At 47.5% G+C, this 16,258-nt stretch overlaps 1 protein-coding gene across 1 annotated transcript in view; it reads left to right on the forward strand.

Moving 5' to 3' along the window:
- The first annotated feature begins 1,625 nt into the window (after nucleotides 1–1,625).
- Nucleotides 1,626–16,258, forward strand: part of KAZN (kazrin, periplakin interacting protein) — a 763,503-nt gene continuing 748,870 nt past the window's right edge. Inside the window, exon 1 of the mRNA XM_066375120.1 lies at nucleotides 1,626–1,660. Within this exon, the coding sequence (XP_066231217.1) occupies nucleotides 1,634–1,660 (27 nt within the window). The 5' untranslated portion in view covers nucleotides 1,626–1,633. The remainder of the gene's footprint in view (nucleotides 1,661–16,258) is intronic.

The following is a 16,258-nucleotide window of genomic DNA, read 5'->3' on the forward strand; positions in this document are numbered from 1 at the left end:
CCCAATCTGTAACTGTCCTGCCCCGGAATATTTTCTTGCCAGGTCACGTAGGGTTTCCCCTTGCCCACATGCAGGATTGACATGCAGCCCATGATTCAGTGAACCCCTGTGCCAGTTTCTGAAGATCTCTCTGTAACTAACACTCGCCCCTGTGGTACTCTGTCTTGAGAATTTTTAGCAAACGTATGCTTTTCCATCACTTTATCCTCAGTTCAGTGAGATTACTGGGCTCTCCTTTGGGTTCCTTTGTCCCAGTTGAAGTCTGGAGAGAGATTTATAATATATATTATATATTATATATTTAATATATTATATATTAAATTTATGTATATATATTTATTTTTCAGAATGCCTGGTGTTGATAGAACTCAATTTGTGGTTTTTTGTTTGTTTGTTTTTGTTTTTTTTTGTTTGTTTTTACCCTCTTTTCTAAAGAACCCAGTCCTGTGCTGTCTGTTGTTCAATGTCTACACATAATTGTTTCTAAGACATTGTGCAGTTTTCTACTTACTCACCGCAAGAAGCTGATCTGAACCTTTTACCCCTTGTGATCAGAAGCAGAAGTGCTCTGTCATTTTATTGGGAACTAGTTTTTGAGACGTATTTCCACCCTCAGAACGGCGGTCAGTGGGCTTCCACGCTCGGAATTGTGCAGGGGCTTTCCTGAGTATCCCCCAGGGTGACTTATTCTTAGCTTGAAAGGAATAAATTTACCCGAACATTGTAGAAATTCTATAAGAAAAGAAAATTGTGATTCAAGGAAGCGTAAGGAAATTAATTCAACAATATTTATCGAGCACCTTCCATTTGCTAGGTGTTGTTCCAGTTGTTGGGGGATATAACCATAAACAAAGAGATTTAGAAAAACATCTCTGCTGTTCTTGAATGCATGGTGGAGAAAGAGGCAGCAACAAGCATGACAAATAAGCAGGATCTTAAAATTACATAGATGGCAATGCTGCATGAATGACAGAGAACTAACCCTCCCGGCACGCACGTGGCACTGATCAGCAACCCCGACCACTGTCCCTTCATCAACCTTAATGATGGAGGCCATCTGCTTAGAGGTAAAAGAGCCAACTCTGTCATGGCAGGTGTAAATCTCATCCAGGGGCTGTCCCTTTGTGTCCTGTGACTCCTTGTAATTCACAAACACTCTCTTTGCAGAATCATCTTCCTAGACGTGTTTGCATAGACCTTGCTTCTCCTGTTTCCCCAGCACAGCTGGCCGCTCCGTGAGTGCAGGCATAGGCATCCAGTCTGGCGTTGTTCAGTTCTATCTCCAGGCACCCCATGTCCGCTTGGCCACTGAGAAGGTGCTCGGTAAACATTTGTTGGCTGTTAAATGCATGCGTCGAGGAGATTAGTAGACGAATTGGGTTCCTGACCGCTGCCTGGTTTTTATCGTAGCTTTCCCCTTTAAAATGACGAGAGCCTTGCTTCTCTTTGAAAGTTACCTGTTGCGATTCCACTTGGTTCTTTTCTCTCTTTTTTTTTTGCAGCGGTGCAATCATTGCACACCCTCAATGACCAGATATCCCATTTTATTGTCACCAAGTCAAAGGCGCTGGAGGAGGACAAAGACCCCTTTCTGCCCGCAGAGAAGGAGACCCTGAGGAGTTCCATGAGTCTGATGAGGCACCTCCTGGTGGACGCCCAGGTACCGAGATCAGCTGAGACATCTGTCGCCGGGCGGGCGGTGGGTGGCTGGGATCCTTTTACGTTTTTTTTGGTGTGAGCTGTGCAAAAATGTCCAACTACTACCACACGAATTTAAAACCGCCGTGATGAACAGACATTCTGTTTTGAGAATAGAGAGTATTGGATTTCTAATAGGGTATTAGTTGGGATTTGGTATTTTAAAATAGCTTGTTTTTAAGTCAAAGTCATCGGGCTTAAAAATAATGCATGTGTTGTCTCTGAGAATTTAACAGATCTCCCATTAGCCTTGGAAAAGTGAAACCCCATTAACATACAAGCTTGGCAGGCGTCAAAGCTGGCAGAGGCTTTGGAGGAGAGCGGTGCTTATTCCCAGCAACATCGCCGAGTAACTAATGAATATTTTGGTCCATGTGATATGTGCCATCCATGAGTGAATCAGCACTGGGTTGGGGTTTGTTTTGTTTTGTTTTTGTTTTGTTTAATGCTGGAAAAATTAATTACAGAAAGTATTTAGCTCATGAGACACTATTGTTGAGATGTTATCCTTCAAGGTTTCTCCTTGTGTACTCTTCTACTGAAATATTTAAAAAAATAATCTATTTATTCCATCTGGCTTTGTTGGTGGGTCTCTCCAGACATGTTGATAAGCAAACACCAGGTGTTTTAAGAGCATTGCTGGTTTTCTGTGTTAGTGAAGGTAAGCTGAACTAGATTTTATTGTCATGCCTGCTTCTTCAGTATCTAGAAATGCTTCCGAAAATGTCCTTTGGGGTTGGGGATCTGGTGTCAGCTTTCCCCGGAGCGTTCTCCCAGAGCCGGTTTTCCGGGCAGGAATGGTGAGGTCGGAATGGCTGGTGAGTTCCCGCCTTCAGCTCCGCATCCGAGTTTGAACTGGGGTTTCTTTGCCTTTGTGTCTACCATGGTGGCGTTTGCTGTTTCATTTCTTAAATCAATTCTGAAGCCTGGATCTTGTACCAATAAGACTTTAATGGGTACGGCTTTTGTACCCTTTTCACTTGTCTGTGTTTGAAGCCTCCCCGCGGGACTGCTGAGCCCCGATGCGGAGATGGCCCGGATTATGCCAAGCCATTCATTTCGCTGTCCCCATCACGATGAGTGGCCCAAGTGTCTCCTTTCTCCCCGAGCCGGTCTGGTGGGAAGAGGAAAGATTCTGAAGCTGGCAACAGCCAATTTTAAAAACACAAAAGAAAGAGAAATGTAGAACAATTTACTAAGTAAAAGAAAGCAAATGGTTCTGGAAAGGGTTAGGTTTCCTCCACGCCTGGACCCAAAGCCACAGCGAACACCCCAGCCAAGGACACTGTCCGAATAAACCCCCAAAGATACTGTGTGAACTCCAGTTTTGCCAAATCGAAGGAAATAAAATTCATTCACCCTTTCCTTCTTCTTCACAAGTATGAACAGACACTCGTGCCTAGACCTGGACGGCGAAAAGGTCCGACATTGCTCAAGGACGCATCGGCTCCCTCCACACGCCGAGTCCATCTGACAACTTTTATACCTAGCGTTGATTCCCAGTCTTTTCCTTTCTTTTTTCTCTGATGGGACTAAAACAGTCAATACAATGTGGTGACTGCATAGGAATATTTTACCTGCTTCTCTCCTGATCCCAAACCTGTGCCTCCTAGAAGTTTCTCATTTAAATAGTTAGAAAAAAAAATTAGCAGAGTAGGGTGGGTCTCCCCCTACCTTGTACTGTCTGAAAGGAAGGTGGCTTGGGTCTCCTCCCAGAAGGAGAAAGAAACATAGAAAGTCAGGTAGGAGAGTAGGTAGTCTCTGGGAACAGTGTTTCCTTTCCCTCCTACTACTGTTCAAAGATTTCCTCCCTTTTGTCTCTCACACTAATACAGAATGAGGGGGGCTGTGATTAGTTTAATCTAATCAGGCCACCCTGGTTTCTTTTCTTCTAAAACCCCTAGCTTTTTGAAACATTGTTTGTGGTTATGAGTCTAGGTCCCATGGCTGGTTAATTAGAAGCACATTACCAAGAAGACTCGCAAGGCTCAGAGCACCTCTGAAATACCTCTCTGTACAATCAGCGGTTGCTACACACATATAAAATGCTAAGGAACCCCTCCACGTGGGGGAGGGCCAGGGGGGACTGTGGTTTTCAGTTTTGGAGTAGACATTTAGAGATACGTTCCTTTTGATGAGAATCTTTATTCAGCCTTTTTAGAAATTCAGCTACTTTCCATTCATTTTTGACAATTTTTTGACATGACTTCTTACCTCAGTCCCGAAGATGAATGAATGTACTTATTGCATATTCTAAGTCCATCAATAATGGGAGGGCCACAGAATGTAAATAGCAACTTCTAGGTAGCGCCTTGCTGTCGGGCTGCATTTTGTGATATTAGTAGATGTCTGGTAGGCTTGTGTGTTGCAGGATGTATGAACTCCTCAAGGGGGGTAACCACACCCCTTGCTTTGGTTGGGTCCATCCTTTTTTTTTTTTTTCAGAGACAGAGAGAGAGTCAGAGAGAGGGATAGACAGACAGGAATGGAGAGATGAGAAGCATCAATCATCAGTTTATTGTTGCGATACCTTAATTGTTCATTGATTACTTTCTCATATGTGCCTTGACCGTGGGCCCTCAGTAGACCGAGTAACCCCTTGCTTGAGCCAGCAACCTTGGGTCCAAACTGGTGAGCTTTTGCTCAAACCAGATAAGCCCACGCTCAAGCTGGTGACCTCAGGGTCTCGAACCTGGGTCTTCCGCATCCCAGTCCAACGCTCTATCCACTGCACCACCGCCTGGTCAGGCAAGTTGGGTCCATCCTTAAAGGACTCCAGATGGTGTTCGCGTAATGATGAAATACTCTGACGTCAGCTTACAAGCTGAATGAAGTCAGACCAAAGGTCTTCCAGCGAACCCGGGGGCTGCTTCCAGAGTGACTGCTCCAAAAGCCATAATCGATTCAAGTCACATCTGTCTTGGAAGCAATAAATCCTGCTTAGGAGAATGTCAAAGGAAGAAAAAAGAAAGAAAGAAAGAAAAAAGCATCGCTGGGGTATGAAATTCCACTCTGAGGATTATAAAACGGTGTGCACAGAGCAAACGCATCTCCCAAGTATGACAGGGTGCCGGGGATGATTGGCAGGTCTGACAACCCACCCCAGAGCGCAGAATTGAGAACGCTGGGCACACACACAGGCAGCCAGAGGCCTGCAATTATTTATTCTTTCCCTAAATGTTTCCACGTGGGGGTGTCCGAAAGCGGCAGAGTGCCTCTATTTGCATTCCATTCCCTTTGTCCTTTGCAGCCCCTACCCCACCTCACCCCCCAATTCAATGAAGTGTACCACCAATCAGATCGCCTTGAAACCCGAGCTGTAGCTTTTCTCTCTGAGAGCTCCGGCTAAGCCCAAACTGCCGACTCAGCCCCGTGAGCGATGGGATTCATAAAGCGGGCGAGACCATTCTTTCTGGTGGAGATTAATTCTTTTACGCGTACTGTGTGACTCTGCATGCTAAGAGGGGTTGATTGCAGCAAATTAAATCTCCTATTGGCAGTTTTCTCCTTCTCTCCCCCCCACCCCGCCCCCTTGCTGAAGACCGAAGGTCATTATTTATTAAAGGCTGAACAAATGCTTGGGCAAACAATGCTAGCAGTTAGGGCCTCCTCTCTCCAAGGCTGAGTACTACGGGAAAGGCAGAGACCTTGGTTCCACGCTCTGTGGGGGCCCCTCCAAGGAAGGGCCTGTGCCCCCCTGCCCCTCGGGGCTGCCTGGCCTGGCAGTGAGTGAGGCTTCTTGTTTGAAACGCGCTTTGCCTGGATTCTGAGGGGGAGCGTGTTTTTTTTTTGTTGTTTTTTTTTTGTATTTTTCTGAAGCTGGAAACGGGGAGAGACAGTCAGACAGACTCCCGCATGCGCCCGACCGGGATCCACCCGGCACGCCCACCAGGGGCGACGCTCTGCCCACCAGGGGGCGATGCTCTGCCCCTCCGGGGTGTTGCTCTGTTGCGACCAGAGCCACTCTAGCGCCTGGGGCAGAGGCCACAGAGCCATCCCCAGCACCCGGGCCATCTTTGCTCCAATGGAGCCTTGGCTGCGGGAGGGGAAGAGAGAGACAGAGAGGAAGGAGAGGGGGAGGGGTGGAGAAGCAGATGGTCGCCTCTCCTGTGTGCCCTGGCCGGGAATCGAACCCAGGACCTCCGCATGCCAGGCCGACGCTCTACCACTGAGCCAACTGGCCAGGGCCTGTTTTTTTTTTTTTAAGAAGTCTTCATCTTTTTTTTTTTTTTAATTTTTATTCATTATAGAGAGGAGAGAGAGAGACAGAGAAGGAGGGGAGGAGCTGGAAGTATCAACTCCCATATGTGCGTTGACCAGGCAAGCCCAAGGTTTCGAACCAGCGACCTCAGCATTCTAGGTTGACGCTTTATCCACTGCACCACCACAGGTCAGGCGGGGAGCGTGTTTTAAGTGAGGCCAAGTCATTGGTGCCCCCTTCCCAGAGGCCCAGCTCTAGGAATGAAGTACCAGACCTTTAGGGACACAGAAGTAAACTGCACCACCATCCCCGCTTAAGCATGTCTGTGCTCTCAACCTGACAAAGTCAGATGTGTTGGGAGGAAAAGAAACGAAATCCACTTTCTCTTCCGCGCGGTCCTCGCCTTCCCCGGCCAGCCTCTTCCTTTGTCTTCTGCTTTCCTCTTTCTCCTCCTGTTCTTCCCATCGCCCTGCCCCCGCCCCCACCCCCAATGCACCAGCATGTCCCCTCCTTCCCTCTTACCCTCTCTTCCTTTCTTTCTGCTCTGGACTGACGTGTACGCCTCCCGCCCAGCCGCCTGTTTGTCCCCTTTGCAAAATAAATGTCTGTATGGAGTGGGACTCTGCCCTTCTGCTCCCTTCCCTTCCCTGCGCCTTTCTCGTCTGTCTTCCTTCCTGTTATTTGTGTTCAGGGAACTTGAAAATGTCTTTGCCAAAGACCTGCGTTCCCCTTGCCAAGCAGGAGGGAGGGTCGTGATGGGCAGGGGGCGAGCCCAGCATCAGGCAGGCGGATGGGGTGGAGGGGGCACTACTAGGGTCGGAGCTGCAATATGATTCGACTGACTTCATTTTCTTTTCTAGAATGGTCTTAAAAAAAACTCCGATTATGCCGTCGGATTAATTTCTGACCAAAACAAAACAAAACAAAAAACCAGACTGATATGATATGAATAGATCGGCCGTTTGAGCTGCCTGGACACCCTCGCTGCCTAGACTGACCTCACATGGCGAGGTGTGGTTGGGAGCAGACACTCCACCAAGAGGAAGCCTTGGCTCGGGCTCCCGACAAATAGGAGGGTTCGCTCTGCACAGTGGATGTGTCCTTGTGCCCTGATGGGGACCTTGAGGACCAGGTAGTTTGCGTACTCATCACAGCTGCGCTTCAGGATGCTTTCTCCCATGACTAGCGTTTTCCATTCTTCGTGTTGTCTGAAGCCAGCCCCTGTTCAGGAATGGACGTGTGGTTATTACCGGTACAGTTGTCTGGCTCCTTTGAGCTGCGATGGGCTTCAGTGTCCTGTCCGTGAGTCTGACCCTGTTGGCAGCCCTAGAGAGTGCCTAGCCCTCACATTGCACAGATGGGGGCACCTGGAGGGTGCTTGATTCCTCAAGGTCACAGGCATTGGCTGTGGCTCTGAGGAGGACCCCAAGTGTAGATTTTTCCTACTCTCTTTTGAAATGTGACACATGGCCACAGCCAGGGTAGACCTCTCTTCCTCTGTTGTGACAAGCAGAGGACAAACTCTAAAATTAGAAGAAGAACAAAGAGGCAAAGCTTTCATCCTAAGGAAATGACCCTGGGGTATTTTCATGTCTATTCATACCATCAGGTTTGTGCCTTTTAAAGGCCACGGGAGAAGGAAAGAAATAGATGCTGAAGGATGTCGCTCCCCTAATTACAGAGCTCCCAGGGTAAGTGGATTGGTCCAGGGAGCCTCAGCTCACGCCCTCCAGCAACCGTGTTTGAAAAGAGCTTGCTTATTTTTCTTCTCAGATGCAAAAAGTATAAAAACAGCAGGCCTGAAGCAGGCACCTTATATAACTCGTGCAAGCCCACTTCCCATTCTGCCATGGTGGTTTTGATTTTCTGAAGTTGTTGTTGTATCTTTTTTTGAATGAATGAATATATGAATGAATGAATGAATGAATGAATGAATGAAATTCGGCCTGTGGGCATCGCCAGAGATGCCATCCCATTAGTTATAGAGCTCCAGGCACCGCCTTCCCCATATAGAAGAAATAGAGGGTGAGACGTGAAATTGCAATGCCGTTCCCCTGGCAGGCTGATGTTTAGGTAAATTTTTTTTCTTTTAGGTTCATAAAAAAAAAGCAGCCTCTCCCGAGACCTCTGCCACCTTTGTAAAATCCGTAAGACAGAATGTTAGAGGAAATTCTGAAATATTAAAAGTTGTTGTCTGTGTTTACTGTGCAACGATCCAGGGAAAGAATGAGCTCCTGTCCATTGCTTTATTCTGGGAGGAAAGAAGAGGAGCATCTCTTAGGACGGGTCACGTCTGGATGACATAGTTAGTCTCTGTCATCGGGTAGCCTCCCTGGGTCTGTACAGCGCCCCAGAGCCATTTGGGAGTTTATTTTCACACCCATAGAACCTTTATGTGACACTGCGAGAGGTCAGTGGTTATTGTTATGATATACATTTTCAAATGATAACAAAACAGAATTTCTGTTGTTCTAGTAGCAGCCGATGGGACATGTTAAGGTGAGGGGGATCTGACACAGTTACACAATCAGGGAAGGACGTTTAGGGGTGAGGAGAGGCTGGGGCTCTTCTGTTGTCAGCCACAGAGACCAGCTCTGGTTGATGCAACCGGGGCAAATGTTTAACGGAAGCCGACAGAGGCGCGCGCAGGAAAAACCGAAGAGCCTGTCTTAGGCAGGACAGGGAGGAGGGCAGCTACGGAGACTAAGCCATCAAGAACTAGGGAGCAGTTTTGTTTCAGGCTGTTTATTTTATTTTATTAAAAAAAAATTTTTTTTTTTAATTTTATTTTTAGATTTTATTTATTCATTTTTATTGGAAAGAGAGAGAGAGAAGGAGAGAGAGAGAGAAGGAGAGAGAGAGAGAAGGGTGAGAGGAGCAGGAAGCATCAACTCCCATATGTGCATTGACCAGGCAAGCCCAGGGTTTTGAACCGGTGACCTCAGCATTCCAGGTCGACACTTAGGGTGTTTATTTTAAATAAATAAAAATAAATAAACAGTTTGCTGTTTAAAAACTATTCTTTTTCATTTTGCAAGAACTAGTTCGAAGTATGCACACTGAAATACTAGACAGATGAAAATACTGAGTTTGAGACTTTTTGGGGGGTGGGGAAGGGAGATACAGATATCCTGTGTTGGGGATAAGTCGGCTCCCAACATTTCCCCTCTGTGTGTCCCTTGGATCAAAAGCCCAGTTCTTAGAAGAGTTTGGCTGGTCTGTCTTAGATCATTGGGCGCTCCTCCCCCTTGGCTGTGGGGGAGTGTGTTCGCACCCACCTGGACCACAGGCAGTGCGGGAAGAAGCGTCGTTACCACAAGAAGGGAGAGTGGACGCTGAGCAGATGGAGGCAACAATGAATCTATCGTGCATTCCACACACATGAACTTGGTGTTCGGGTCCCAGAACAGAGCTTGGCACCCCACGCAGCTCTGGGGCTTGCCCTAGACCAGGGGTAGTCAACATTTTTATACCTGCCGCCCACTTTTGTATCTCTGTTAGTAGTAAAATTTTCTAACCACCCACCGGTTCCATAGTAATGGTGATTTATAAAGTAGGGAAGTAACTTTACTTTATAAAATTTATAAAGCTGAGTTACAGCAAGTTAAAGCATATAATAATAATAATTACTTACCAAGTACTTTATGTCGGATTTTCGCTAAGTTTGGCAGAATCAATCTTTATAAAACAACTTACTTTAGTTAAATCTTTTTATTTATACTTTGGTTGCTCCACTACCGCCCACCATGAAGGCTGGAACGTCCACTAGTGGGTGGTAGGAACCAGGTTGACTACCACTGCTCTAGAGGGACTCAGGACTTAGTGGGGTGGGTGGCCAGACATCGATGTGCCCTGTGGTGACTACTGACGAAGCCACGTGTGGAGGACTGTGGGAGCTCAGAGAAGGACCCAGCTGATATTTGCAGATCTCTCTACTGTTGACAAAGCATTTTACTAGCATTTCCTCCTCTTTCTCTCCCAGCCATGAGTGCTACCAGAGGTTTGGGTGTTATTATCTCTGCTTTTGAAAACTGGCTATTGAGCTATAATAAAATAGCCTTTTTTTATATTGTTCCATCTGGCCCATCACAAAGCTGGCACAGTTGATTTCCATCTTGCAATGGGTGACGCTAGAGTGTTTGTGTCCTGAAGGAGTTCTTAATACAGGAAAAAGGAAGATGTAACTGGGAGGAGGGCGTACTAAAACCTGCTTCAGACGTACAACAGCCCTCATGATTCAAAATGGTTTTTTTTTTTATTGTTTTTATATTTTTTGTATTTTTCTGAAGCTGGAAACAGGGAGAGACAGTCAGACTCCCGCATGCACCCGACCAGGATCCACCCGGCACGCCCACCAGGGGCGATGCTCTGCCCACCAGGGGGCGATGCTCTGCCCCTCCGGGGGGTCGCTCTGCCGCGACCAGAGCCACTCTAGCGCCTGGGGCAGAGGCCAAGGAGCCATCCCCAGCGCCCGGGCCATCTTTGCTCCAATGGAGCTTTGGCTGCGGGAGGGGAAGAGAGAGAGAGAGGAAGGAGGGGGTGGGGGTGGAGAAGCAAATGGGCGCTTCTCCTATGTGCCCTGGCCGGGAATTGAACCCGGGTCCCCCGCAAGCCAGGCCGACGCTCTACTGCTGAGCCAACCGGCCAGGGCCTTTTAATTTTTAATAAATACACAATACATCTCTAGAGCTAAGCTTTACCTTCTCAGATTCCTAGAAAGCTTAGGGTTCTGAGAACGTGGTTTTCAAACATCTTTAAATAGGATAAGGAAGATATTCCATTCTCTCCCCTCCCAAATAGTTTGTCCTCCTCATAGTGCCCTATTATCATTTGTCAAATATGTGGCTCCCAAAATAATACCCAGCCCCATGGTCACCCTTTCGATGAGTGTTTCTCAGCCGAGAGAGGAGGAGAACAATTTTTCTCTCCACTCCCAGGGGCATTTGGCAATGTCTGGAGATATTTTTGATGGTCACAACTTGTGTGGGTTGGAGGGAAGGGGAGGTAGTACTACTGGCATGTGGTGGGGAGAGGCCAGGCATGTTGCTAACTTCCCACAATGCACAGGATGGCCCCTCAAAGCACCTGTCCAGCCCCCGATGCCAGTAGCCTCAGGGTCAAGAAACCCCGCTTTTAGATCCTGAGGCTGACTTTCTCATGGGTCATGGAACTCCTCCCACCTCAGAACAGTTCCCTTCGGAGCCCCGAAGTTGATCATAATTGGTGTTGAGTATAGGTCTTAGTTACCTCTTCATTCATTTTCTCACCCCCTTACGGAGCCTCTACGGTGTGCCCAGCACCGTGCTAGCCCGTGACGCGGTAGATAAGGGTTCTCACACTTTTCCTTTGACAATGACATCCGTGCTGAGATCTGAAGAGGGTGCGAGGACAAGAGCAAGGGAGGAAGTATGACTTCCGGTCATACTGTACTGCCCCTGTCCTTTAATTTAGTTGCATGTATTTAGTGCTACTCTGTTGCAGTGACTGGAATCAGATCCCCTGGGATGTTGAAAAGATCGAGGCAAATTATTTATTCTGGACATTTATATTTAACTTAGAGAAAAATAAGAAACCCCAGGGAGCAGAGACTCCTTTTATCCTTCGCCTGTGGGTATGCGCAGAACTGGGGTCCCTGTCTTTTTTTTTTTTTTGCTAGATGCTAGGTGGCTCTAGAGACACACACATGGAAGGCTTGCCCGAGCTCTGTGGGACCTGGAAGGCAGGTGGGTAAAGGGAACACAGGGGTGTGCAGACTCATTGTGGACAAGACGATACTGACGTGAGGTTTGCAGTTCCTTAACCGAATCCTGCCAGGCAGAACCTGGCCAACAGTCAATTCTCAGTCACACACTTGTAGGTCAGGGACTTAATGGGTCATCTGTGGACAAAGCGTACCTTCTCTGGTGGCATGCACTCAGGAAATGTAAACCAATGTTAGCCTGGAGGAGACAAAATTATTGACTTGTCAATATATATATTTTTTTACCATAATGGAATTCAGTCAGAAATTTAGTATTGGTTACTTGGTCACTTGGGTTTTGTTTTTTTTTTCCCCACCAATGCTGTGGTTCCCATCCATTAGTCAGATAATAGAGAACCCAAAGTATGCCGTGTAATTATTACCCTAATGTAACTTATGCTTACAGCAGTAATTCTTATACAGAGCTCTTGGGGCCTCCTAGGTCACGTTGAACTCTCGCAGTCCCTGTAGAGCAGCCAGGTAAATTGAGGCATGGCTTTGCTAAATGTCTTCATTCAAATCTGATATAGAAACAGAGCCAGAAAATCTCCTTGGTGCCAACGCAAGCCAACAGTCCATGTGCCTCCAGTCCCTGGCCCCTGAGTAAAGCACAGCGAAAAGCAGTTTCACGGTGAGACCGTAAGTTGACTGCCAAGGACTCACGTGCTCCTGTGGGACTTGAAACCGACTCACCCACTTTGGCCAGCCTCGAAGGCCAGATAGTTAACTCCAGCATGGGTCTTCTTGTCTTGGCTTATGAATACAAACTTCTTTTTATTCCCTCCTAAAGTATATATAAGACAAAGAGAAGGAAGCTTGATAGAATTGATCCTGAGGATCATGGCATGGATTTGTGTCAGGTGACAACCGCCGCGTAACAAACCATCACAAAACTGAGTGCTTGGAAACAACCGTCTATTTCTACAGGTCAGTGGACTGACTGAGTAATTCTGCTAATGCGGACGGGCGTGGCTGGTCTTGACTGGGTCCCTCTCAGATATCTGTGGCCTTGGCTGGCGTGACTCAGCTCTCCTGCAGATAGTGTCTCTATCCTTCCAGCAGGATAACTCTGGGGTTTTTTCACAGTGGTGACAATGGTCCATAAAAACAAGAAGTAGACAGAGAAATCATTTTTACAGCTCATGTTTGTTTGCTGTTATTTCAAGGGTCTCAACAAGGTCAGGTTACGAAGCCCAGAGTCAGGGTGGGAAGCGACCACCAAAGGGAGGCGTAATACAGTGCCATTCATGCAATCGATCACACACACACACACACACACACACACACTGAATCAACAGAAGACTTCTCAGCACGACTCTCGGCGATCCTTGATCTCTTGGGAAGGGGGGTTTGAAATGTCCGTGTCCTGATTAGCAGGCACCACGCACGTTCTCGTTCGGAACGACTGCTCCAGCCAGTTTATTTAGAGGGACGTGGATTGTGCTCTCCTGCCCTCACACAGGCACAGAGAGCGGACTGTGTTTGAACAGCTGGCGGGTGGATTTTAAGAAGGCTCTATGTCAGGCTTGGACGGGATGATTTCAAATGGGCCTGTGACCAACTGTGACCAAGCATGAGAGGCATGGGCTTGTGCTAGCTCCAGAAACATGAGGAGCCATTAAAAGACCATTGTTCTAGCTGGTTGTTCAAGCCAGGTGCATGGTTAATTTGTTCAATGAATGATTCCTGAGCTTATACCAACCACATGAAAGGCGCGAGGGTAAACGCTGCTGAGAGATATGAAAACTAAAAGTGGTGAAGGACCAGTGAGTACTTGCTGTGTGCCAAACACTCTGCCAGGGACTTCCCCTTACCTCCATGCCTCATTGGTGAATGACGTGTAATCACCTGTTTTACGGGTGATGAAACAAGGCTCAGAGAGGAAACTTATTTAAGGTTACTTATCTAGTGAGTGGCTGCACTAATTTAATTCCAAAAAAAAATGGCTGTAATTCTTTACTTCTTCCCTTTGCAATATGCATCTGTAGCCTTCCTCATCAAGAGCTAGAGTCTGTCTCTCCACCCCTTGTATCTGAGCTGCCCTGTGATGTGCTTTGGACAAGAGAATGTGGCAAGTTGGTAGCTTAGTCCAGAGCCTGGACCTCAAGATGCCTTGTGTGTTTCTTCTCTCTCTCTCTCTCTCTCTCTCTCTCTCTCTCTCTCTCTGTCTCTGTCTCTCTCTCTCTCTCAACCTTGCCTATGCTGTGAGAACAAGTCTGGGCTAGCCAGCTGGCAGGGGCGAGACCACATGGAGTCTCCCTGCTGAGCCCATCATAGACCAGGCAGCCGCCAGCTGATGTGGTCAAGTACCCATGCAGGACCAAGCCCAGCTAAGGTCAGTTGACCTCAGCCCAGAGCAGCAGTCCTTCTGTAGACCTGTAAGAAATAATAAGTGGCTTATTTCAAGCTTCTGGTTTTAAGGTCATTTGTTACACAGCAAAAGCTAACTGATACAATAGCAGAGTCAGGTCTGACTGATAACCAAGCCCTATAACTGGAAGAGAGCCTGGGAAATGTGGTCTAGCCATGTTCTCAGGAGAAAGAGAAAATGGATTTGGTGAGTTTTCAGTCTGTCTCTGCCACATGTGCCTTCTCGTTTTATACCACACACTTGTCCACTTGAAACCACAATAATGGTGGGGGACCCATTTGATGTTTTCCAGCAAAGGGATGACAATATGTAGTTGGGTGTTTGAAAGGTTACCATGGAGGAAGCTTGAAGAATGGGTTGACCGGAGTGAAACTGAAGACAGGATACGGTTTTTCTTGGCCAGAGATGGTAAGGCAGGAAACTGCGGTATGGGGAAGGAGGATAAAGAAGAGGGTACACGTTCAGGGAATGTTTAAGAAGTAGGACTGTCACTAATTGAAACTTGGGAGGGAAAGGAAAAGACAAGTCTCAGAGGAGTCTCCAACTTAAGTGGGTACCTGGGGACAGGATAGTGTTTGATAGAGGAAACGGGAACAGCAGACTTGAAGGGGGACAGTACAAGTTGGGTTTGGAGTCTCTGAAGATTGAAGGACCTGTGGGACATCTGGGTGGGGCTGTCCGTGACACCGTCCAGTGTCTGTCTTCAGCTTCAGAGAGCTCAGGCTGTAGGGACAGACCTCAGAGTCATCAGCACACGGACTGGTATATTGGAGTCATGCTGCATTGGTCACAGTGATCAGTGGCAGTCAACAGAATCTACTCTAATTTAAGGAGAAAGGCCATTAAAAGTCATTTCAGAGACTTCTGAGAGTTCATAGAATCATCTTGAAAACCAGGTTTGGAGGCTACATAGCCAGGAACTCCACCGCAGTCATGAGAAATCGGGCAACTGCCCTACAAGACTGTTCATGGAAAGTAAACAGCTACGTGTCACAGCACGGACCCGAGGACCCCCTCCAGAGCTACCCTGAAGAACCAGGTGCTCCTGCCTCCAGCTTGCTCAAAGCGCCTGTTTCCCCCACCTGGCGGCAGCTACCTCAATGCCCACTTGCATCTCATTCAGGAGGAATTTAGGCTAACTGGGGAGCTTAGCCACAGGGGGCTCTGGGAAATGTAGTTTTAGCTTTCTATGCTCCGCAGTTCAGGGAAGTGGGCTAGAGGGTGTTAGAGTGAATGCGTGTGAATGAGCCAATTACCAAGTGGCCCTACCACACATGAGCGTTGAGGAAATGGCACAGGAAAACAGCACAGTGAGGACCAGAAGGGAGTGCTCTGTGGAGTGGCCTACAAAGTCCCCTTTTCGCTTCAACTGGATTGACATGGGTTCTTGTCACTTGCAAACTGAGGAAGCTTGACTGATAGGGTGTCCAAACTTGATAGAAATAGTATCCTTGCTACCCAGGGTCATCCTGTCACTATGCCATGTGTTCCTTCATGGTTCCTTTGTAAAAAAGGGACCAGCTGAGCCAAGTGTGAGCCCTCTCTGAGCAGAGGCATCCGGACACTTGTCACGGAGCTCCAGGAACCTTCTTGCCCGTGCATTTATACACCTCGGCAGCCCTGCATGCTCACTTAGGCATGAATGCCATCAAGCAAAGGGTCTGAATTCGAAGAAGACCAGTCTAAAGTGACAATTGTTTTAAATCAGTAACCTACTAAGAGGTTTGACTATATGCACAGAGGGGGCCCACAGAGTTTTATCCCTGGGCCTGGACAAACATAAATAAGTAAAACAACACAACTTTTATTCTGGAAGCACAAGCTATATACGCTGGTCTTCCTTAGGGATGTGTACCACACTGGAGTCTATGTGATAGGTTTTCGATGTATTTTTTAAGTGAAATTTGAATCGATGCTTGCAGAGCCCTTGAACCCCCCTCGACAGAACCCCGCAGCTCACGCAGGACACACCTGGGCATGGGTGCCCCTATGCTGCGTTTTCTCCAGCTGCTTCGTGAAAGGGGACCCTCTCCTTTATTGCGCATTGAATTGCATCCTCCATAAAAGGTGTGTTGAAGTTCTAACCTGCAGAACCTCAGCATGTAGCCTTATGTGGACGTGAGATCTTTACAGGGGTAATCAAGTCAAAATGAGGCCATGAGAGTGGGCTCCTCACCTGATAGGATGGTTGTATCCTTCTGAAGTTGGAAACAGGGAGGCAGTCAGACAGACTCCCGCATGCGCCCGA

The sequence above is a fragment of the Saccopteryx leptura genome, chromosome 3, assembly GCF_036850995.1.
Source record: "Saccopteryx leptura isolate mSacLep1 chromosome 3, mSacLep1_pri_phased_curated, whole genome shotgun sequence".
NCBI lineage: Eukaryota > Metazoa > Chordata > Mammalia > Chiroptera > Emballonuridae > Saccopteryx > Saccopteryx leptura.